Consider the following 25,408-nt stretch of genomic DNA (forward strand, 5'->3'; position numbering starts at 1 on the left):
CGGGCTTTTGCAGAAGCTTCCCTCCGAAGCGTTCCGAGGGAGGAAGGGCCAGTTGGGAAAGGGGCTTTGCTCCTGCTCCGGGCTGTAATTGCGCCTATGTTTTCCACGGCGTGGAGCAGCGGCGCAATTACAGAGGCTAGCTGCAGAGTCCTGACTTTTGGGGCGGCCGCCCGAGAGGAGGGAGGGGAGCGGGCGCCCAGCACACAGAAGAGCCGCATTAAAGTGTGTAAAGAGCCGCATGTGGCTCGTGAGCCGCGGCTTGCCGACCACTGCTCTAGACCATATGTACTCAAACTTAAGACAGGCATATAGAGCAATCCCCCTCTCCCATCTGGGTATGTCTGACCACATCTCTCTGCTACTGTGTCCAAATTATATCCCCCTTAGGAAAAGGATACAACCAGTCTTGAAAACTGTCAAAATCTGGCCGGAAGGAGCACTCTGCCAGTTGCAGGCCTGCTTTGAGACTACCGGGTGGAGTATATTTGAACATTTGGAGCTGCAAGAATTCACTGACACTGTACATTAAACCATGCACAGACAATGTAACAGTGAATAAACGCATCAGAGTTTACAGTAATCGTAAACCCTGGATGTCAGCAGAGGTACAATCACTTCTGAGAGCCCGAAACTCCACCTTCAAGGCAGGAAACGAAGACAAATACAATGAAGCCAGGGTAAACTTGAGAAGAGGCATTAAGGCAGCTAAACAGAAATACAAACAAAAGGTAGAGAAGAATCTGGAAGATAGTAACTCAAGACAGGTGTGGCAGAGGCTGCAACACCTAACCAACTATAAGGGCAATACGAAAAAAATAGCCAATGCTATTTTGAGGAGCTAAATAGCTTTTTCACCCGCTTTGAGGTCAAAAGATCAGTCTCTGTGGCTCTTGCCCAAAGGCCCTCTGACCTCCAGCTACTCACCCTGAATGAACATCATGTGAAAGCTGAGCTGAAGGCTGTAAATCCCAACAGGGCTGCAGGTCCAGACGGGGTGTTGGGGAAAGTGGTAAAAACCTGTGCTGACCAATTAACAGGGGTCCTGACAGGGATTTTTAACCTCTCCCTGCAACAGGCTAGAGTCCCATCATGCTTGAAAGCAGCCACACTTATCCCAGTTCCGAAGAAAGCAGCCATAAAAAGCTTGAATGACTATAGACCCATTGCACTGACATCTATAGTGATGAAGTGCTTTGAGAGACTGGTCCTACAACACCTCAGGTCCTGTCTTCCACCAAATTTTGATCAACACCAGTTTGCTTATAGAAGCAACAGGTCAACAGGGGACGCCATCACCACTGCTCTACATATTGCACTGAGCCACCTTGAGAAATCTGGGAATTATGTCAGAATGCTTTTTATAGACTATAGCTCGGCCTTCAACACCATCTTACCAGGAATTCTCATTGAAAAGTTGACTGACCTGAATTTCCCTTCCCTCACTTGTGAATGGATCAAAGACTTCCTGACGGATCGTCCACAAACAGTAAGGGTTGGGTCCTTTACATCTTCCACGCTGAAGCTCAGCACAGGCTCCCCTCAGGGCTGTGTGCTCAGCCCATACCTGTACTCACTGTATACATATGACTGACTATCCCCTGATCCATCCAACATCATAATAAAGTTTGCAGACGACACAACAGTGCTGGGTCTCATAACTGGAGGGGACGAATCAGCGTACAGGGAAGAAGTCCAGAAGGTATCCGCATGGTGCTCAAGAAACAACTTACATCTAAATACTAGTAAGACAAAGGAGATGGCGCTAGATTTCCGGAAGCACAGAGAGGAACCTGTCCCACTGTATATTGAGGGGGGCTGTATGGAGAGGGTTTCCTCTTTTAAATTCTTGGGAGTGCTTATTAGTCAAGATCTCACCTGGAAAAGCAACACGTCTCTGGCGATTGGAAAGGCCCAACAGAGACTTCATTTCCTTAGAGTCCTGCGAAAAAATCAGGTGGAACAACGGCCGATGACCTCTTTCTATTGGTCCACCATAGAAAGTGTCCTCACATATTGTATTACAGTATGGTATGCTGGTTTAACAGCTGCAGACTGGAAGGCACTACCGAGAGTGATCAATTCGGCACAAGAAACCATTGGATGCCCTCTGACACCACTGGATGACATTGCCAGATCTTGCTGCTTTAGCAGAGTAAGGAAGATACTCAGAGATGATTCACACCCTGGTCAGTGTCTCTTTGCACTTCTACCACCAGGCAGAAGACATCAAAGTATAGCCAGCCAAACAAACATGTTTAAAGATAGCTTCTATCCTTGGGCTGTGGGACTTTTAAATACAACCACAGTCACTCTATGCACACGCTAGTTTTTCCCCCTTTTTCTTCCTTTTTTAGTTTCTGTTATAATTTTGCACCCGTGAAGTTAATACCAATTTCGTTGTATTTAAGTACAATGACAATAAAGATTATACTTATACTTACAAATCTTTTCAGAAACCTCAACTCTTGTCTCAAAACTATGATGCTAACTGCATTACCAACAATTTTGTCTCATTTCAGCTTGGACTGGAATAAGACTCTCTCCCCCCCCTCCCCCTTTCTGGTGAGTTTTACTTCTTGCTGATGATTCTCTTGACTTGGTCGGTTGCTATTTAGTTTGGGAGGGGCAGGAGGCCAGGACAGAAAGGGGGTTACCTCTAATGGTAAATAGAGCCGTGAAACTAAATTGCACCTTTCTGTGAAGAACAGAGCAACCTAGGATGCCGTTTCTGGTCCTTTAATTGCACTACACTTTTCCATCAGCTTGGCTCCACCCGGCATGCTGCAAAGGGCTTGAATTAATTATTTACACTAGAATTTCCAAAGGGGGGGGGGAATAAAACCACAGTAAAAGAACCAAGTGCAAGTAGAATTGATGTGAAGCATTAAATTTCCATAAAAAGGAAGCACTTTGAAAATCTGGGCACGCAGAACCGTAGTCTTCTGCCCAGACTTGGCATCAACCGAGCATCCCTGGGAAGGGCGTTCTACTGGGAAGGGGTTGCCACTGAAAAAGACTTTTGTTTGCTTTAGCTCTCTGGCTGTGTAGGGTAACACCCCAAGGAGCCTTCTGACTCTTTCTTCAGTGCTGTTGCAAGTGTTGGAAGAAGTATCCACCTGGGTTCAGTTCCAAGTGGGGAAAAAGACACTGGAAACATGGAGGGTGTTTGGAAAGATGGTTTAATGGTGGACAGGATCACTTGGCTTGAGCTCCTGAGCAGAAAAGGGCAGAGATGCTGAGAGTGCCCTGGTTTTATGCCCTCCCTGGACCCCACTCCAGAGCTTCCCGTTCCTGTGTAAGGACTGCATTCTGATTGGTGGTCAGACTCCCAGGGGGTGGGGGTCTTAGCTAACTTTGTAGGCTGTCCTGAGACCCAAGCTTGTTTGAGCCGCTGGCTGATATAATCTTCCCTGGTGCCCTGTGGTGAGTTTCTTTTTGCTAAATGGCTCCTCCTGATAGAGGTAGATCTTTGTTATGTAGAATAGACTGGCTCAGGCCTTAATGGACCATTGACAAAGGTGGTGGTGGGGGATGAGTTCCTGCCTTCTTTTTCAGCAGAAATATTCTTCCCTTTTAATATTAAAAATATTAAAATATTTCGTTTTCTAGTAGAAGGGTGGGTTTTAACTTCCTACACAACTTTGAACGGTCACTAAATGAATGGTTGTAAACCAAGGACTACCTAACGTTCAGCACGGCTTTATTTTAGCCTGTCATGCAGTCTAAAGTGCAGTCACGTGAGGCAGATGTTGTAACTTTGGAACTGCGTCGTAAGTACCGTTTTTGTGGGGCCTGTTGTGACATCAGGCAGTCGCTAAGTAATTGGTTATAAGTCGAGTAGTATCTGTATCTTCCTTGTCAGTGTCTCTGTCAGTCTTGTTCCCTCCCACAAGAAGCAGAAATGCTTCCTGGCAGACAGATGTTCTTAAATCGGGTAGTCAACTATTTCAATTTTGCAACCTGCGGACTTCAGCTCCCAGAATTCCTGAGCCAGCATGGCTGACTCAGGAATTCTGGGAGTTGAAGTCCAAATGTCGCTATGTAGCCATAGTTGCCCACTCCTGCTCTAAATATTATGCTTCATTTTGCTGTTATCCTTTCTGATCGAAGATATTGCAAAGCATGCAGATACTGTTATTTTATCTATTTGGCTAGCTTGAAAGAAGGAGTATAATTTAGGTAAACAAACAGCATCTAAAGGGAATTGAGACAACATCTATTTTTAAGATCATAGCCTCGAGGGTTCCTACAAACCTATACCACATTATTAATCCTAAATATGTACGGTACTGTATCAACAAAAGTCACTATTGCTTTCACATAAGATGTTATGCCTCTTAGCATAGCCATGTTTTGGCTTAGCATAGTAGTCTGGTTCACATAGGATTAGGGGTGGGTTGCTGGGGGTTCGCACAGGTTTGGGTGATCCTCTAGCTAGGATTCTTCCCAGTTCGGCGAACCCCCAAATGCCACCCCTGGCTGGATCCGTCCCGTCCCAGGAGCCTGCACATGGTCCGTTCTTCATACCAAGTAAGTGGAGGCTCGGAGAAGGGGGAAACGTGCCTATTGGCGGTTCCGGAAGTCCGCAAACGGGCCTCTTTCCGGCCTCCGGAGGCTGGGGGGGGGGAAGCAGTTTTCGCCCTCCAGGAGGCTCGAGGAAAGTTTCCAGAGCCTGGGGAGGGCAAAAAACAGGCCTACCGGAACTTCCGTAAGTCCGGAAATAAACCTGTTGCTGCAATTTTTAAAGCCCACCCCTGCATAGTATGCTAAGGAAATGAATGAGTGTCTTCTAATACATTGAAAGCTGATTCCATCTTAGCCCAATCTGCTGTAGAACAGGGGTGTCGAACTCACATCGTCTTGGGACATATCGCGATTTCCCCCCCCTTTGCTAAACTGGGCATGGACGTGGCCAACGCATGACTCATCTGGCTCTTGGGCCGCAAGTTTGACACCCCTGCTGTAGAAGAATAGTCCTTATGCGGATAAAGAGAGAAATGTACAGTTTCCTCTACAGTGGAATGCCATGTTAAAAGGATTATACAGTGTCTTATTTTCTTTCCTCAGCCGTCTGAATTTTTTTTTTTGAAGAGACAGCATCTATCCCTGCAGCAAATTAGCCTGACTGTAAGGGTGGCCGATGTACTGTGTTTTTCCACAATTAACTAAGACATTTCCCAATATTTCAGACATAGGGTGGCCTTGTTCATAGATCATGCTTAATTGGTGCGTGCCGGATGTGGCCAGCGCACTGTATGAATAAAGAAACAAGGTCAGTTGAGCCAGTCAACTAATCTTAATTTAGATTTATCTTCAGATAGCTCCAGCTGTGTTTGCAATTAGCCGAAAGGTGATGTTGAAAAGGCAACTGGATTTTCTTGGGGATTTTTTTCCCCCTTGAAAATGTTTTGCTTCAAGTCCAAGAAGCTTTGTGGAACACTTTCAAGGAAAAAAAACCTCAAGAAAGTAGAATAGAATAAGAGTTGGAAAGGACCTTGGAGGTCTTCTAGTCCAACCCCCTGCTTAGGCAGGAAACCCTACACCACTTCAGACAAATGGTTGTCCAACATCTTTTTAAAAACTTCCATTGTTGGAGGGTTTACAACTTCTGGAGGCAAGTTGTTCTATTGATTAATTGTTCTAACTGTCAGGAATTTTTTTCTTAGTTCTAAGTTCCTTCTCTCCTTGATTAGTTTCCACCCATTGCTTCTTGTCCTGCCCTCAGGTGCTTCTTTTCATTAAACTGGACATACCCAGTTCCTGCAACCGTTCTTCATATGTTTTAGCCTCCAGTCCCCTAATCCTCTTTGTTGCTCTTCTCTGCACTCTTTCTAGAGTCTCCACATCTTTTTTACATTGTGGCGGCCAAATCTGAATGCCGTATTCCAAATGTGGCTTTAACAAGGCCTTATAAAGTGGTATTAACACTTTACGTGATCCTGACTCTATCCCTTTGTTTAAGTCCAGTTGCCTTTTAAACAGCACCTTTGAGACAACCATGATCTGGATGGTTGAAGATCTCCATAGACCTGTGTGATTAAAATATTTCTCCCAATCAATCCCCCTCGATTGAAGCAGTGTACAAACTCTCTCCTGTAAGTAAGCAAATGAATTAATTAGCTGTGTCATTGAAACAACTGACTGGAGACTTGAATGACCTATTCCTAGAATCCTCTCTAGGAACTGTCTCTGTAGCACTTCCAGTTTTCACCCACTTACATCCTCCATGTGAAGAGGTTTCGTCCTCTTTTGTGGTGTGTGGAAAGGCTGTTAACATGGCTGCACCACATGGTTAACAGACACATTCTCAATTGGGTCCTAGAAGTAGACACAGTTGGGGTATATAACCGGAAGAGTGAAGGTTTTAAGCAGCTGTGCTTTTGAACATTTCGGTAGTTTTCTTACAGAAAAATATTTCAGGGCTCTCCAATCTTGGCAACTTTAAGCCTAGTGGACTTCAACTCCCAGAATTGAAGTCCACCAGGCTTAAAGTTGCCACGGTTGGAGACCCTGAAATACTTGGATGCCTAATGAGTCAAGGACACTTCCTTGGTCTCTGGAGTATCATAGCTATGGAAACACCTCAAGGCAATTCCATCTCAACTTTTGTCTTCCAGCAACCCAAAGACACCATGCGGCTGGATGAGACAATGTTGGTCAAGCAACTGTTGCCAGAGATCTGCCATTTCATCCACACCTACCGTGAAGGGAATCAACATGCTACAGAGCTACGCAATTCCGCCTCGGGGGTTCTCTTTTCTCTCAGCTGCAACAATTTTAATGCGGTGTTCAGCCGTATATCTACCAGGTGAGTGCTTGACGGAGCTCTTTCCCGCCGGATCATTCTGAAAAATGTCACCGAAGTTGTGCTGGCACCCTCTGACTGTAGTTAAATCAAATAAAGACATTTGTTGAATGAAATATTGCTGCCCAAGACAGCCTGTCTCCTGTGCCCTTGTACTCTGTTTATAGTAGGCTGCTTGCTTGGATTTCAATTATCAGTGAAGGTTTACATTAATGTTGTCATTTGAAAGAATGCACATGAAGATGGGTAGAAAGAATGGAAAAAGTGCAGCAATGAAAACAATAGATCTCACTAACATGATTTGATTTCTGTCACAGAGGCCATCGATACTTTGATCCCAGTTCCGTTCCATGCTGTCTATCCTTGAAAAAGATTGACAGCCTTTGGACTTTGTATGGCCCATTCCAAGATTGCACCATTGAGATCTGATGGCCAACAGCCAGATTTTGGTGTGATTTCTTTTCTCTTTCTAAAATAAAAGTGGAAATGCCGCCGAGAGGCAAACTACTCTGTACTTAAAATACAGTAGGAATACATTGATTCACCAGTGTGCTGGAAGGATAATCCAATTGTGTGGGTGTAGACTCCTCTTCCGCTTCAATCAGATCCTTGGCCACGCCTCGCCCTACTGAGCATACCCAGTTTTTGACTCTGTCATCAAGCAAAGGAGACGTGTGTGAGGGGTGCTGGTGCTAAGAAAATCAGCGTGTCTGTGAATTCTACAAAACGGCTCAGCGTAAAGCCATTCGCACGTTGCGAAATGCTACTGTTTCTCTGTCTTGTAGGAGCTGCTTTAGTGCAGCCCGCTAGGGTCTGGTCATATGGATGCTTTGACTAATGACTGTCATGGTTTATGATGGAAATCCCAGGCTCCATTATGATCAGAAGTCAAGAACTTCCTGTATTTGAGCGCCATCATTAAATTAGAAGATCCTGACAGACAAGCTTCCTGATTTGAGGAAGACTTCTTTCTTGTGTTTTTTTTTGACAAGCAATGGTGTTGAGTTGGAGATTATTAATAAAATTGAATATAATAATAATTTATTAAATTTCTAGACCGCCCCCTCTCCCCTGATTTCATTTAAACTATTATTAATGCAGAAAACGGGCAAACAAGCCTGTTTTCAACTGAAAAGTATGTGGCAAATTGCCACCCTCTTAGAATTTATATTTAATACATTAAAGAAACTACTGCTGAGAATAGTTCTCCGCTTACTTTCTTCCTAAAGAAATCAAAATGCTTTGTGATCACAAGGCAATCCTTTTATTTGAAAATATGCCTATCTGGGAAAGCAAAAAAGGAAAAGTTGACTGGGCCTCTTAGCTGTATTAGTTGGGAAGATGGATAGGGGTTGATTTCAATTGATGTTTTTAATTTGTGATCTCAATTGCATAGACATTAAAGAGGTGGCCATTTGGCTCCCATCTGCAAGTGTAATATTGCTGCTGCTTCTCTGGAAAACCTTGCTTTTGCTTTAAGATCTGCAGAGGAGTTTCCATCACATTCCCAGGTCAGACTGGAGTAATTAAATATTTTTGTGCCTGGGTGAAATGGAACAACTCCCTTAGTGTTTCTGGTTTCAGATATGCCTCTGTAGATTTGAAACTTAAGCAACCAGGTTTTTTACTTTATTTTTCAACTTACATTGAATTCAGTTCAGTTATTTGTAGCGCCCTGGCCAGAACACGGGTCATTTAGAAAATGAGACAAGAAAATACACATGTAAATTTAATTATACAATTAATTGAATTGGGGTCAAGGCTTGAACGGTTAGGAGTTTCGATTTTTTGGCAGGCTTCATTCTGGAGCTGTGAATGATATCAAGGAACTGTACTCATGGAAAATTCATTAGTGACTTGGGGTTTATTGCATATAAACTAATAGCACATACTTAACACTGTAGGGGATACAATCACTGAGGGGATGCTCAGGGTTTAAAGATGCAGAGGCGTTTAAAGTCAACAGCCCAGGTTTCAGACCCGAGGGCTGCATGATGCTAACGTGCTCCAGCTTTTGCCAACCTAGCAGTTTGAAAGCATGTAATGCAAGTAGATAAATAGGTACCAATTTCATTGTATTTAAGTTCAGTGACAATCAAGATTATACTTACTTATACTTATACCACTTTGGCGGGAAGGAAATAACTTTCCGTGTGCCTTGGTGTATAGTGATGCTGCCACAAGACCAGGGAAACATCTTTGGAAACGTTGGCTCCCTCAGCTAAGAAGTGGAGATGAGCACCACCTCCTAGAGTCAGACACAACCGGGCAGGAGAAACCTTTACCTTTATCTTAACACTATTGCTGTCGGCCTTACTGGGTTAACCAGATAGGAATCATTACCAGATGAGCTAATTCTACTTTATTGTAAAGCTACATTAGCAGAATCTTGCTAGTCTGAAAATACAATTCTCTTGCTGACTCCTTTACATCCTGAGAAGCTAGGGAGAGTCTCTTTCTTGCCCCACCCACTCTGCAGCTGTGGACTAAGCTCCCTTTTATCTGACCATCCCCTTGGCATCATCCCTTCATCCTCTCTCCCAAGGTCTTTCCCACATGCCATTACAATTTATGTTAATTGATTATACTCTTCCTATTCATATTTATAGAACAAAGGTTTGATTCAGACACTTCACTGTATAGTGAAGTAGTGGGTCTATGCCACAGGCCAAAGTGTTGGTCTAGTTGCCCTTGTATGTCAAAAAGTAGAAGTAATTTACATAGTATTTTCTGTACAGCACATAGTTTGTGCAGGAGGAGAGCATGGCATACATACACACATATGTCCTATATAAGAGCAGTGGACGCAGTAAAATTTCTCACTACACTTCATAAAATTGGTGGCGTTAAAATAACTTTATAGAAACATTATCAGTTTTTAATCAAGAAATGGTTTTATGCTAAGAGTGGCTTAGAGTCAAATCAATAGACAATTCCATTCAAGTAGGGGTGTGTGGTCAGCAGCTTTATAGAACAAGGAAATACAATCAATCTCTCAAGTTAAGAAAGTCTGACTTAAGGTCGACCCCTAATTACAACTGAACTGCTTATTACTAAAAATGGTGGATGGCATTCTTGTTTTTCAAGGTGATGAACTTTCAGGAACTGCTCAAGCTGTGTGTTTTTAATATGCAGCCTATTTTCAATGGTTCCTGAAAGCATTGGGGGGGCTTCAGTGGTTTGCTGGCTCGCAAAAGGACAATCCCAGTTGCCATTTTTAATAACAAGCAGTTCGTTTGTAAGTACGTGTTCTGACTTACATACAAATACAAGTTAAATACAGAGTTAGCAATACGGGAGGGCTGCCTGTATTGAATCATTATAAAGGTAACAAATCCTGTTGCATTGTCTGTACATTTCCAACATAACGTAATTCTCAAAAGTTGAAGAATTATCCTTAATTCCTTTGCATTTGTAGATTCAAAACCACTTTAACCTTTATTGAGTCTTTATTGATTAGCCCTTGGGCCATATCAAAGCGCAAAGTTCCAGAAACAAATTATTACTAAAATTTGATAAAATACAATTTAAAATGAAATTGGAATAAAATGCAATTTAAAATGAAATTGGAATAAAATACAATTTGAAATGGAATTGGAATAAAATACAGTCTAAAATGAAATTGGAATAGAATGCAATAATCTAAGATTATAAATTAATTTAATTTATAATAATTTAAAGATAAAATTTAAGATTATTTATATATCCCATCCCCATTTTACCAGCCAAACTTTCTCCTCTATTTTAAGAAGGATGTTTATTTTTTGCAGATTGCAGGAATTGACAGTGTGCTCTGAAGACAATGCTGATGTCCATGACATTGAGTTATTGCAATACATCAGTGTGGACTGCACTAAATTAAAGCGGATACTACAAGGTATGCAATGAAGCGCTTGACAGTTTAAAGTTTAAAGCTGGGGATCTGGTTATATGTTTTGAAAAGACTGTTGAAATTGGAAGTCCAAGTGTATAAAAGCAAATGGCTCTTCATTTTTGTTTTGTTTATCATGGTCTAAGCAAGTATTGGTGAACCTTTTTAGAATAGAATAGAATAGAATAGAATAAATTTAATTTGTTAGCCGCTCCCTCTCCAAAAGGACTTGGGGCGGCGTACAATAAAAACCCATACATATATACATATACATACAAATACATATACACATACATACAAACACATACACGTACACGGAGGAGGTAACAATCATTAAATGCATACAATAGTAGTAATAGAATTAAAATTAACAATTAAAATACCCTCAGTTAAAATTACAAATTTAAAAAGACTGTCAGGAGGAATGGGATAAAACTATGGTTGAGCCAGGCCAGCTAATTGAAAAAGGTGGGTCTTGAGCTTTACACGGAAGGAGCGGAGATCGGAGGTAATCCTGATGTCAAGGGGGAGGTCATTCCACAGGGCTGGGCCCATCACAGAGAAGGCTCTGCTCCTAGGCGTCGCCCCCCGACACTGTTTAGTGGACGGCACCTGGAGAAGTCCCTCTCTGTGCGAGCGGATTGGTCGCAGGGATGTATGGGGCAGGATGCGATCCCGCAGGTAACTAGGTCCTGTGCCATGAAGCGCTTTAAAGATCGTAATCAGAACCTTGAAACGCACCCGATAGACCACAGGAAGCCAGTGCAGCTCGCACAGGAGAGGTGTTACATGGGAGTATCTGGAACTCCCCATAATCACCCGCGCGGCCGCATTCTGGACCAACTGCAGTCTCCGAGTGCATCTCAAGGGAAGCCCCATGTAGAGAGCATTGCAGTAGTCTAGGCGAGACGTCACCAGCGCATGAGTGACTGTGCGTAAGGCATCCCGGTCCAATAGGGGGCGCAATTGGCGCACCAGGCAGACCTGGTGGAACGCCCCCCTTGCCACGGCTGTCACATGGTCGTCCATGGACAGCCGGGCATCCAGGAGGACGCCCAAATTGCGCGCCCGCTCCATGGGGGCCAGTTGCACGCCCCCGATGGCCAGAGATGGAAGCAACTGGTTGAACCGGGGGGCCGGAAGCCACAGCCACTCCGTCTTGGGGGGGTTGAGTTTGAGTCGGTTGTCATCCATCCAGACCCGTACGGCTTCCAAGCACCGGGACATCATTTCGACGGCCTCGTTGGGGTGGTTCGGGGTGGAGATGTACAGCTGAGTATCATCAGCGTACAAATGATATCCCACCCCGAAACTACGAATGATCTCGCCCAGTGGCTTCATATATGTGTTGAACAGGAGTGGCGAGAGGACCGACCCCTGTGGCACCCCACAAGTGAGGGGGCTCAGGGTTGATCTCTGCTCCCCTGCCAACACACGTTGCATCCGGCCGGAGAGGTAGGAGCCGAACCACCATAAAACGGTGCCCCGAACCCCCAACCCCTCCAGCCGGTGCAACAGGATACCATGGTCGATGGTATCAAAAGCCGCCGAGAGGTCTAACAGGACCAGGACAGAGGAACAACCCCTATCTCTGGCCCTCCAGAGATCATCAACCAATGCGACCAAGGCTGTCTCCGTGCTGTGCCCGGGTCGGAAACCGGACTGGCGCGGGTCTAGATAATCATTTTCCTCCAGGTGTCGTGGAAACTGATAGGCCACCACACTCTCTACAACCTTCGCTAAAAAGGGAAGGTTGGAGACAGGACGATAATTGGCTAGCTCCGTTGGGTCCAGGGAAGGCTTCTTGAGTAAGGGTCTCACCACCGCCTCTTTCAAGGCGGCCGGCAGAGACCCCTCGCCCAACGAAGCATTCACTAGGCCCAGGAGCCAGTCGCGTGTAACCTCCCAGGATGCCAGTACAAGCCAGGAGGGGCACGGGTCCAATAAACATGTGGTAGGTCGCAGACGTCCACGTAACCTGTCCAAATCCTCGATGGCAACCGAGTCAAACTCCTCCCAGAGTGGTCTCTCAAGACTCGCCTCGGACGTCTCCACTAGACCACTGAAAGGGACCCATTCCCTCCGGATTTGAGCAATTTTATCCTGCAGATATTTCCCAAATTCCTCTGCCCTGCCCTGTAAAGGGGCTTCCCGCGGCCTCTGAAACAGAAGGGAGCGGGTCACCCGGAACAGGGCGGCAGGGCGGTTATCTGCGGATGCAATAAGAGCGGCACAATGTCGACGTTTGGCCGCTCTCAATGCCACAAGGTACGTCCTTAAGTGGGTTCGTACCTGTGCTCGGTCAAATTCGGAGCGGGAGGATCTCCAACGACTCTCTAGGCGTCTCTTGTGGCGTTTCATCACCCTTAGCTCCTCGGTAAACCAAGGGGCCAGGGTGGTTCGTTGCCGCAGGAGAGGCCGCAAAGGCGCCACTCGGTCTAGGGCCCCGGCAGTCGCATTATTCCATGCGGTTACCAGGTCCACTACCCGGGGGCGGGTCAGGTCTACAGGAGGTGGCCCAAGCTCCATCTGGAACTTATCTGGTTCCATCAGGCGCTTGGGGCGGAACCATCTAATACCTTCCGGCTCCGCCTCCCTGCAGCGGGGAGTGGCACCAGGGAAGTCAAGTCCGAGAAGTGAGTGATCTGACCATGACAGGGGAGTGATAGTTAAATCCCCTATTCCCAGATCACTCATCCACTGGCCAGAGACAAAAACGAGGTCCAGCGTGTGGCCTCCCTCGTGTGTAGGGCCCTGAATCAATTGAGTCAGGTCCATGGCTGTCATGGAAGCCATGAACTCCCGAACCCCCTCGGACGCTTCTCCCACCGACGGCAGGTTGAAATCCCCCATCACTAAAAGTTTGGGGGTCTCAACCGCCACCGATGCGATCAGCTCGAGGAGTTCAGGCAGGGCCGCTGATGTATAGCGAGGAGCCAGGTATACTATCAGCAGGCCCAACTGTCTCCCTGGGCCCCACCTCACGACAAAGGACTCACACCCGGATGTCTGCGGCACAGTGGACTCCCTCGGCTCTAAGTCTTCCCGGATAATCACTGCTACCCCACCGCCCCTTCCCTGGGCCCGAGGCTGGTGGAATGCTTGATAACCTGGTGGGCACATTTCCACGAGGGGTAGACCTCCCTCGTGGCCCAACCAGATCTCAGTTATTCCTGCGAGGTCCGGCTCCCCCTCCAGAATTAGATCATTGATGAGGGGGGCCTTATTGACAACGGACCTCGCATTGCATGACAACAGCCTCAGGCCCTGGGTCTGTAGATCCTGACCACCTAGTGTGCGGGGGTTGGTACAAGCGACCGGGTGTGACCAACAACCACGGTCTCCCAACCGACTACGGGTTCTTAAACTGTCCTCGCACCTGCCCCTCCCTACGACCGTTGGTATCAAAAAGCCCTGTATTGGAATGATATCTTCCCTCTCCTCCCCCCTTCCACTCCCTCCACTCTCGACCACACCTGATGGCCTGGTTCTATCATCACTCCTGACCTGATCTACCCACCCCCCAACCCTGGAGCCCCTACAAATTCTTAAAAAACGATCAATTAAAAAACCCCTTAATTTACGCTTCCTCCACCTCTCTGGGTTAATAAACCCGTCCTCAAGGTGGGCCCTCGAGAGGGCCGGAGGCCAAACCTGCGAGAGGGGGGACTCCCGCAGCTGCAGTAAATCAGACCTCGTGTGCGTGAGAATCATATAAAATCATACAGTTAAATCATAGGGGCAAGGTTAATTACAGGTGCTGAAGATGGATCATGGTTTGTCGTAGAATTGTCCTTACCCTGGGTGGAAAGGGTAAGTTGGTGGGCTAGTCGACTAGCTGGATTTCTCTAGGGAGGATCTCGAGATGGTATAGGAGTCGATAAAGCAAGATGTTAGAAAGCAAAGCCATAGACACGATGATAGAAAAAATGGATGAAATTTGAAGTTATGGCAAGGGAGTCAGTACTCAATAAGGGTGGAAGGGAAAAAGTCACGCCTTCAGCAAATGTCCACCTATCCCCCTGGTATCTCGCCTCCATGACCAGGCCCAGGAAAAAAATGGACATTTGCCTCCTCGGGAGCCCTGCAGCTCATCTTCCCGGGGGCTATTGTTCTCAAAACTGAGCCCGCCATGGTTTCCTGAGGCTTTCCAAACCTCCTGCAATGGCAGCACTCTCTAGCCCCCCCGGACCTCGTTCTTCGTCTTACAACTCCCCTGGAGAACCAGGGGGGGGGTCATGGCGACTAGAGGGTGTGGCGCTCGGCGTCTCCAACAGCCTCCCAGCCGCCGCCAACGCCAAAAAACCCCCGCCGCCTGAGCTGTGTGGATTGCCAGGGTAATCCTCACCTCCGACATTGATTTTCAGGCTTGCCATTCCAGCCTGCTTTGCTCCGATGTGCTTTACTCAGCTCCCCCTCCACCAGCCGCTTCATTTTGCTCTCCTCGGCTCCATTCCACAAAACGCAGCGGTTCCCCGGCTTTTCGACCAGCGCCCCGGCCAGCACGCCAGTCACCACCATGACTCCGCACGCCTCTCCGCTCGCCTCTCCGCTCGGCGCCTTCTCGCCAGCCAGCCGACCACCCGATCACCCTGCCCGACCTGTCATAGCCAGGGCAGAGCCGAGGGTGGTCGCCGACAAATCCCGACCCTCAGAATGAAGTCGAGGGTCGGCAGCACCTCTCCCAGCAGGGAGACCCCTCCGCAATTCTGCGGAGCTCGCACGACGGCCGCCATTCGCCTCGGAAGCTCCTCCTCCTTGTTACAAAAACCCTTTACACCAACCAGCTTCTAACAAACAGAGAGAGCACTAAGTGCCGAAATGGGGCGCATGTGTGCACCAGAAACTGGAAGAGCAGCTGCCCGGTATGCATGTGCGCACCAGGAAGATGATCTTCCGGTTTCTGGCACGCGTATGCACGCCGGCCACCTAGTCTTCCAGTTTCTGGTGTACATGCACACACGAAGACCAGGTGACCAGAAGAGTAGACGCCTGGTGTGCATGCGCAGGCCAGAAAGATGATCTTCCGGTTTCCGGCGTGCATGCACACCGGCCACCTGGTCTTTTGGTTTCTTGCGCTCCTGCGTGTGTGAAGTCCAACTGGCCAGCGTGCTGGAATCCGGAAGAGCAACAGGTGAGGGCTCATGTGCCCAGAGAGATGGCTCTGCATGCCACTTCCGGCACATGTGCCATAGGTTCTAAGCTATCCTCAGTTAACACTTTACATATACACTGGGCTGTAAAATATTTCATCCCCCTCCAAATCTAACATTGCTACCTGCAGGTGATGGGGACTATAGTCCAACCCATTCAAGGATACCATATAAGTGAATGCTGATTTACAATATGAATTCCCCATTTTCTGATTTTTACAGAGACGGTCTTTAAGTTCAAAACTCTCAAGAAAGCAGCACAGCTGGCAGTTATCAATAGTCTTGAAAAGGTATGTTGTTTTCCCTTGCTTGTACCTTTTTCAGATTGTCTTTGCAGAAACGTGAGTAGAGAAGTAGACAATGGAGTTTGATGTGGATGTGTTTACATGTTTCTGTCATCTTCAGTGCATGCTCAATTTTGTTTTATGCCTAGAAATAGAAGGGCCAAATTGAATGAATGTATAGTAAGAAAAAAAAATCCCCAAAATTTAGGTGTGCTGGATTAAAGGAGTCTCTGAGTCAGGTATTCTGTCCTGCAGTGGCTACCTAGAGAAGGATGGGAAAATAATGGCATCCTTCTGCTTGACCAAATGGTATTAAAAGATAAACTGCTTTCATTGTAATAATGTAGAGCTCTCTTGACTAGTTGCTACTCACAGGAATAAAAATGTGAATGGTCGATAAAATTAAATTGAATTAAATTAAAACTACATATATTTATTTTGTTGGCACTTCCAACATTGGTGTTGAAACATTAAAAACATGCTGTGCAGCAACAACTAATCAACATGTTAAACATTTGAACAATACACGGGGCTTGAAAAACACAACAATACTCAGTAAGCTGTACAGTTGATGTATTTATATGATACAAGGTGCATTGAAGGGTTAACATACACAGATGAGGAAGGGGCCCCTATGCTTGTGGGGCCCTTGGACAAGTGCCCATCAGATCCATGTGTTAAGACAGCCCTGATATGAACCCTTTTAGTTTAAACTAAGTGAAAGACCAGATTATGAGGTCAGATGATGTTCTTTTCTGCCATAGCCATCATAATGGTAGCTTAGGAAGGGGCAATAGTACACTTAGTTACATTCTGAGTTGATTTATGCGTTACAGAGAAAGAGCGGAACATTTTATGCACTTTTGCTTTTCTGTCTTTGCTTTCTCATATGAAATCAGAAAGGACATGATTGCATCATTTATCATCTAGAAAGGTAGCTCCTGTACAAAATGTATTCTTTGTTATTAATTGTGCTTTCTGACAAATATCGTCTAGGCATTTTGGAACTGGGTGGAAAACTATCCGGATGAATTTACAAAGCTATACCAGACACCACAGACAGATCTATCAGGTAAGAGTTTATCCCACCAGGAAGAGGCCTTGCCAGACGAATTTTCTTTCTTACATCCAAGAGTCTCCCTGCCTGGCTAAGCTCACGTAATTGCAAACCAACCATGTTAATCTTGTAAAATGACTTGTTTTGAACATGGTCTCTGGATCGGAGTCCCACATTACTGAAAGGAACTCGGAAGATTCGCCTCTCACCAAAACCTCATCCCTCACTCATTACCTTGACGAATTTGCGGCTCTGTAGCTGCCAGGGCTCCAGTCCCTCTCAATCCCAGCCAGAATGTTAATAGTCGTTTTGGTTTAACCGTTTGGGATTACCCAGCATCTTTCTGCGGGAAAGAAAATTGACATTTAAGCTTGTGTCACTAAGGCAAAAATGGTCTTCTGTGTTAACATCTGGCCTGCAGATCTCAAACTGGTCCTACTCAAGTGGGTTTTTTAAAAAAGAGAAAATGTTTGTACTTTTCAAGATGTTTCTCAGCCTGAACTTGAAAACAAAAAAGCCAGGCTAAATGTTTAGGCTGTGTTCTGTTTTCTTCTTGAAGGTCGTAATTAGTTAGATCTTTCCTTTCTTTCTTTCTTTCTTCCTCCCTCCTTCCATCCCAACCTCCCTCCTTTCTCCCTTTCTTTCTGCCTTTCCTCCCTCCCTCTCTTGTCCAGGAGTCATATCTTTGCAGTACTGTTAATTATAGGTACTGTCATAAACATGGGAGGGATTTTAGCATTTTATCCTTCTTCTGTAAGTGGAACTCAGTGTGTTTTGTGTCGTCTCATTGCTTTGGTTCAGATTGTGCAGAGAAGCTGTTTGACCTGGTCGATGGATTTGCTGAAAGCACGAAACGCAAAGCAGCTGTTTGGCCCTTGCAAATTATCCTCCTCGTCCTTTGTCCAGAAATCATCCAAGACATTGCGAAGGATGTAGTAGAGGAAAACAAAATGAACAAGGTAAAGAAAGCTGAAATATCTTCCAATCAGGGGTCTTTATATGGAGAAGCTGATTTATCGTATTTTTCAGAGTATAAGACGCACCTTTCTCCCTCAAAAAAGAGGCTGAAAATCTGGGTGCGTCTTATACATTGAATACAGCATTTTTTGCCTCCCGAAACCTAATGGCTACCCATGCCCTTTTTTTGGGGGGGGGGGGAACGGGCCCATTTTGGGGAGTTTTGCAGAGTGCAAATACTTTTTTCCCCCCTCTTCAAAGTCTTATACTCTGAAAAATATGGTATTTTAAAACAAATGCAAAAGCGAGAAATGTAAGTGCACTCCTGTTGGAGCAAGTTTCCGTAATCTTATGTATCGGTCTGTTTCAAGAGCTCCCTTTGGGAAGTTTATCCGTTTAATGAAGAAGGCAGTCTCCCACTCTTCTCCAGTAGCTGGTATGTAAATGATGCTGCCTGCGTGGTAATGGTGGTGGTAAATAGCCATCAAGAACCAAACATGTGGATTGGATGACCGATGAAAGCTGTTGACCATTTGTAAAATGGATACTTTAGTATAATCCTAAATTAAGGGTTGAAATTAAGCGTTATCTTTTTTGCAAAAGAAGTTGGAAGACATTTTCTTTTTGTACTGTTTTTTTCTACGGTTTTGGTTTTCTGCACTACTATCTCTCTTTTTAGTCTTTCTATCTCTCAGACTATTTATAAAAAAATACTGAACATTGGGAAGCATTCAATTGGACTGCTTTCCCCTTTCCTTCCTTCCTTCCTTCCTTCCTTCCTTCCTTCCTTCCTTCCTTCCTTCCTTCCTTCCTTCCTTCCTTCCTTCCTTCCTTCCAACAGCAAACCAATGCAATACTTTAAAAACACAGAACAGATTACATAAAAAGACAAGATAAAGGTTCCCCTCATACATATGTGCTAGTCGTGCCTTACTCTAGGGGGCGGTGCTCATCTCCAAAGAGCCAGCGCTGTCCGAAGACGTATCCGTGGCCGGCATGACTAAATGCCGAAGGCGCACAGAACTCTGTTACCACTAAAGGTGGTTCCTATTTTTTCTACTTGCATTTTTACTTGCTTTCGAACTGCTAGCTTGGCAGAAGCTGAGATAAGTAACGGGAGGTCACTTTGTTACGTGGTGCTAGGGATTCGAACTGCCGACCTTTCTGATCGACAAGCTCAGTGTCTTAGCTACTGAGCCACCACGTCCCTTCATAAAAAAACACATACAAAACTATAATAATATACATAAAACACTCTAGTAATTACACCCACCAATAATAATAGTACTGCCACTGATGTGGCTGAATCCCATTCCTTTGTCCCATATGCCCCTTGGCAAAAACCAAGTTTTCAGATCCTTGTGAAAAGGCCAGCAAGGTTGGGGCAGTTTGATCCTTTAGCCCTGTTCCTTTCGTGGTTAGCTACTCCAACATTTGTTAAGATTTTTTAAAATAGTTCTCCCTATGAATCCACTTTTGTGAGCTTTATTACTTTACAAGGTATAAGTATGGTGTATATTTTTCCCCCTAGTGAGGGGAGGTGTATCCAGGATGGGTTGACCTTGTCCTCTCATTGATTGGGCTGAGTCAGATAAGCTCTTTGGGCCACGCCCTGGTCACCAGGTACCACCCAGTTATCGACTCAGCCCCTCAATGGGCAGCTGTGATCATCCCAAGCGCCTGGATAATTTTAAAGAAAGGATTGAACTCACTGTTTACTTGATTGCATTCGCTGCCTCCCTGCCTGAGTGAATAACTGGCTCTTGGCTGATTCCCTGGCCGGGAAGAGAGAGAGAGAGCATGCGCAGCAAGCCCTTCAGGGCAACGCACAGCCCACGTCATAAAGAGAGACCTAGGGCACTAATCGAGACTGCGGGCGAGGGGATGCTCCCCTGGAAGCCCCGGGAAGGCAGTCACGTCGGAGAGGCTCAGCCGGCCCTGGAGCGTTCCGCCGCTCCCCCACAGGGGGTTGAGTGGTGAACCGCCTGTTTTTAAACGCAGGGGAGGGCCCGCGCCTGCCTGCGAGTGCCGGAGAGAGATAGCGGCCTGCAGGAGCTCACAAAGCTTGGAAGAGAGCGGAGGAAGCGAGAGAGAGAGCTCTCCAGTGGCAGTGGAAGCCGTGTGGCAGCCCCAAAGGCACAAACTGCTTCCATGTGTTCCCAGGGAGAGGAACTTTTTGAATTTGGAGCCGGTGGCCATTTTGGAACCACGTGATCCAAGATGGCGGCACCCAGTAGCACAGAGGATGCCAGCAGGACTCAAGCCTCCAGCCCAGCAGCCAGCAGCCCCACCAGAGGAGCAGAGGAGCAGCTAACCAGGTCAGAGACTGCTATAGAGGCTGCTAAGGGAAGAGGAGGAGGCAAGGCAAAGGCAAAGAGAAAGCACGTCTCCTCCAAGGGGGCTAAAGAGGCAGGCTGCAGCTCCAAGCCCCCAAAGCCTGGCTCCAAATACGAAAGGTGGAGGCACTGAGCCTGGGAGCGCATTTGCCCCAAGGCCAGCAGCAAGAGGGCTACCCCTGGCCAGGAACCTGGGGAAGGATTTCCAGGGATTCTTTCTCCTGGCAGGACTGCAGATGCCCCCCCCCCCCCCCGGTGAGGATTCCCTTTGATACTTCAGACATCTGGGGGGCTGCACAAGGATGGGAATCACCCCCACGCCCCACAGCCCTTCCCGTCCACACCTGCTGGCACAGGGGCGGGAATACCACCCACATCAGGAATGCCCAACTTCCAGGATATGATGATGCGGGCCTTCCAGCAGTGCATGGCAGCAACCTTTCAGCAGCCACAGATGCAGACCCAGGGGTCTGCATCTGTGCCTAGGGTCTAGGGTCTAGGGCCTCCTCTCAGGGGGACAGCGATTCGGATTCCGAAGAGGGCAAAATTAAAGAGGATAGACTCTCTGAGGACAAAGGCATGCCTCCTCCCAAACCTACCTTCTCCGGATTGTTCCAGCCCTCTTTGTACAAATCCCTTCTGTTCAAGGCCAAGACATGTGCCAAGCTTGGCAACAGGCCAACCGAAGCTCCGGTACAACCCCAGGGGTTTTCAGCGGAAAACATTTTTGAGGAGCAGGCCATCGAGGCAGACACGGTGCCCACACCCAAGTCTTTCCTAGACATGATCAAGCGGCAATGGGCCTCTCCCACGGCAGGCCCCCTTGCCCACTTCCACGGACAAGACCTTCTTCAACGTGGACAGGGACATGGCCCAGGTGCTTTCACCACCCACCATTGACGTGCCTCTCATGGCTCTGCATATGCCTACTAACATGCCAGGGGAACCAGAGGATGCCCTGAAGGCAGAAGACAAAAAAGCTGACCTCACCTTACAGAGGACACATTAAGCAGTGAGAGCAGCCACCACCGCCTCCTTCTTCAACCGGTCTTCTCTGCTGTGGCTGCAAGACCTGCAGCAGCGAATCCCTGTTTCGGATGGCAGGGCCCACCAAGACATCAACAAGCTGGTGGCCGCCACCCAATTCTCCTCAGATGCTACCTTAGCTGCAGCCAGGTTTGCCTCCAGGGTGATCGCTTCATCTGTGGCATCTCGCAGGCTGCTTTGGCTGAAGCAGTGGCAAGCGGAAGTACGCCACAAATGGCGCCTGGCATCGGCCCCCTTCACGGGAGAATCCCTCTTTGGAGCAGCCCTCGACCCATTCCTGGTAGAGAACAAGGACAAGCGGAAGGTGCTCCGCACTGTTTACAAGAAGTCCAACTTCAGGGTGGCGCCCCAACTCCTAGGGGCAGGATTTCGGGTCCTCCTTCCAGGGTCAGGATTCTTTCAGGGGGTCGGAGTTTGGGTACTTGGGCCCCAGGCAGTACCAGGGAGGTTTTTCATCCAGGCAGAGATACCCAGATAGACAGCAGAGGAGCAGGCAGCAGAAGAGGCCCTTTCGAGGGGGCGGAGGAGACGGCGGGCGGTCCTTCCGCAAGAACTAGACCTAGACCTAGCTCACCTTCATGGGGGGGGGGCGCTTGGTGTACTTCGCCAACCGCTGGGACTTAACCTCCTCCAACAAGTGGGTCTAGAACATCATTCGGTATGGTCTCTCACTCGAGTTCCTCTCCAACCCCCCGAGTTCCTTTCGGAGCTGCCCTGTCTCAAACAACCCAACCCGGAGGTTGCTGATGCAGGAGGCCATCCAACACCCGTTGGACATCAGGGCCATCCAGCCAGATCTCCCTCAGCCAGGGATCACTAGAGCACCCGGACCCTCAGTGGCTTCCGTTGACCGCTTGGCACTTGAGCAGAGCATCCTGAGGGAAGGCCACTTCTCCCCCAGGGTGATATAGTCTATTCAGGCGGCTCGCAGACGTTCCACGGAGCACATTTATGACGCTACATGGCATGCATTTTCAACATGGTGCAGCTCCAGGGGCCACGATCCAGTTCGAGCCATGATCCCGCAGGTTCTGGACTTCCTTCAAGCAGGCCTGGACAGAGGGTTAGCTCCCAACACGATTAGGAGACAGATCTCGGCCATCTCATCGGTACTTCTGTGCGGTAGGTCTCTGACCTTGACTCACCACCCTATGGTCAGGCGATTCCTCAAGGGGGCATCCAATGTTAAGCCACCCACGGTACACAGGTACCCCCCCTCCCCCCCCGGGACTTGCATAAGATGTTGGACGCTCTGACAGGCCCTCCTTTCGAACCCTTGCGAACTGGAGAAAAGGCGTTGGTACTTACCTGATACGCCTCTTCTCATAGTGGGGGAGGAGTATCCAGCCCCTCCCTGATATGGTTATGTGACATGAACGTTATGCTTGTTTGTTGAGCTGTTCTGTTGAAAAAAGTTAATAAATAAAAGTTGAAACAGAGATGAGTTCTGGAGTGGATGGTCCAACGAGTCGGATAGAGTTTTCGCCGATAACTGAGTGGGACCCGGTGACCAGGGCGTGGCCCAAAGAGCTTATGTGACTCTGCCCAATCAATGAGAGGACAAGGTCAACCCATCCTGGATACTCCTCCCCCACTATGAGAAGAGGCGTATCAGGTAAGTACCAACGCCCTTTTTCATTTGTACTCAATATATTGTTTCCATCCCATCTCTTTTTTCTTCCCTGTTTAACCTCAATAAACAAATAATGGTTGGCGGGGGGAAAAGAGAACTTTGGCAACATTAAAAAAAAAACAACCAGAAATGTCTGATTTTTAATTAAAGCCATATCCAAAACGTGGCATTCATGAATGCCTTTAGGTAGCCTTTGACTCTCAATTGTAACAGAATCAGGAATTTCTGTTTTTAAGTCATGATGATCGTACGTTGAGGATCCTGCATGACTGTTTCCGATCCCACAACTTTTTTTGCAGTGCTCATAAAGCAAATGTCATGATCGTTGAGCAAACAATGTGATTGTTAAGTGAATCCATGTATTCCAATGGATATTTTTTTGCTGGCCAAAAATGCCAGAAACTGGCAATAAAAAAAAAGTACGTTGCAGTCATAACCAAGGAACGCTGCAACTGGCCATAAAGATGAGCCGGTTGCCAAGCACCCAAAGTGTGACTCTATGCAACTCTGGGAACTCCATAACGAGGTCATAACTAGCTTTTGGGGTAGAAGTGGAGGCCCATTGTAACTTAGAATGGTTACTAAGTGAGAACTACCTGTACTACATGTTGGTGAGCAGTCCATCTTTTTAACATGCTAAGTTTTTTTTATGCGCAGGATTTCGTTGTATTTATTTTGCACAATGACAATAAAGACTATGAAGGATTTCCAGCCCACTTTCTTTCAGAAATCTAAGTGATATAGCAATAGCATTTAGACTTATATGCCACTTCACAGTGCTGCACAGCCCTCTCTAAGCGGTTTACAGATATTGCCCCCAACAATCGGGGTCCTCATTTTACTGACCTCAGAAGGTTGGAAGGCTGAGTCAAGCTTGAGCCGCTCAGGATTGAACTCCTGGAGTAGTGAGTAGTGAGTTAGCCCTGCAGTACTGCTTTCTAATCACTATGCCACCATGGCTTATGAACAGACTAATCTAATTATCTAATATGATCAGATATTATTAGCATTTAACACTCTGCCCCCAAATTTTACTTTTTCTACTGGAGTATAATACTGCAAAAATAGTTTTGCACTCCAGAAATGGTTTGAACTAAGGTTATGTTAGAATCTTACCCTTAACAAAAACATTTTTATATCAATAGTGTAGGAGATGATAAGGCGGAGCCTGAGGGAGGGGTCAAATGTGTCATCAGTCTTGAGTCCCTTGGCACCCACAAGGGATTTAAGTTCAGCCCACCTTGAATTCCATTTATGTTTATCTACCGCCAATTTATTTTGACTGTTAGTAATTCAGATTCTTGTAGAGAGCTTACAATAAATCTTTATATTCATTTGAATTGCCTGGACTCCTGGTGATCTTCTTGCAGAACAGTGTCTGCTATAAAATGTGAACTTAGAAACAATTTTAATTTATTTTCTCGTTCATATGTTTTGGACACTATAGAAGCAATTCTTGGACAACCTCAGGAAGGCGCTGGCGGGCCACAGCGGAAGTAGGCAGCTAACTGAAAGTGCAGCCATCGCTTGTGTAAAATTGTGCAAAGCGTCAACATACATCAGCTGGGAAGACAATTCAGTCATTTTTCTTCTAGTGCAGTCCATGGTAGTAGATCTCAAGGTAAATTATATACTGCTTTGTATGCGTGAGATTTTGAACACTGAACCTTTAATTTGATTTTGAACACTGAAACTTTAATTATTCTTTAATTATTCTTGTCAGATCCTGGCTTGGTATTGTGTCTAAGTTGATTAATGGTAGTTAACAGCCATTGCTTCGCCTCCTGAAAGTTCTGCCTTTTCTATTGAAAAAAACCTCACTCTTAACCAACTGATTCAAGAAAAGGCTGGATGGGGAAGTAAATCTCAAAGAGTTTTAGAACTATTGTGTGGATTGTCCTATGGTTGCCTATATTTTTACCTGGAATGATATGCTAGACTTGTGATTGTCCATGACATAAATTCTATGGAGATTCTCAGTCATCCAGGTCAGAGTTGTCCCAAAGGTGCTTTTTCGAAAGGCAGCTAGACTTTGTTTTTCCTTGAAGACATTTCACTTCTGATCCAAAAAGCTTCAAACTGAAGAAGCTTCTTGGATGAGAAGCAAAACATCTTCAAGATAAAAAAACAAAGTCCAGTTGACGTTTGAAAAAGCACCTTTAGGATGTCCATGACATAAATAGATGTCTGGCTTAAACCAGTACGGTGGCTATATTATTTTTTTCCTACTTTTGCCTACAAGGGAATTATCACAATCTTTGCTCA

The 25,408-nt window shown here is 46.5% G+C and overlaps 1 protein-coding gene across 2 annotated transcripts in view; it reads left to right on the plus strand.

Annotated features, from left to right (window-relative positions):
• Window positions 1-25,408, plus strand: part of NF1 (neurofibromin 1) — a 287,036-nt gene that overhangs the window by 39,444 nt on the left and 222,184 nt on the right. For both annotated transcript variants that reach the window (XM_081945323.1, XM_081945324.1), the window contains exons 4-9: window positions 6,618-6,808; window positions 10,576-10,682; window positions 16,052-16,119; window positions 17,110-17,185; window positions 17,972-18,129; window positions 24,591-24,764. In XM_081945323.1, the coding sequence (XP_081801449.1) occupies window positions 6,618-6,808; window positions 10,576-10,682; window positions 16,052-16,119; window positions 17,110-17,185; window positions 17,972-18,129; window positions 24,591-24,764 (774 nt within the window). The remainder of the gene's footprint in view (window positions 1-6,617; window positions 6,809-10,575; window positions 10,683-16,051; window positions 16,120-17,109; window positions 17,186-17,971; window positions 18,130-24,590; window positions 24,765-25,408) is intronic.

This window comes from Natrix helvetica (genome assembly GCF_964273705.1).
Source record: "Natrix helvetica genome assembly, chromosome: 2".
Taxonomy (NCBI): Eukaryota; Metazoa; Chordata; class Lepidosauria; order Squamata; family Natricidae; genus Natrix; species Natrix helvetica.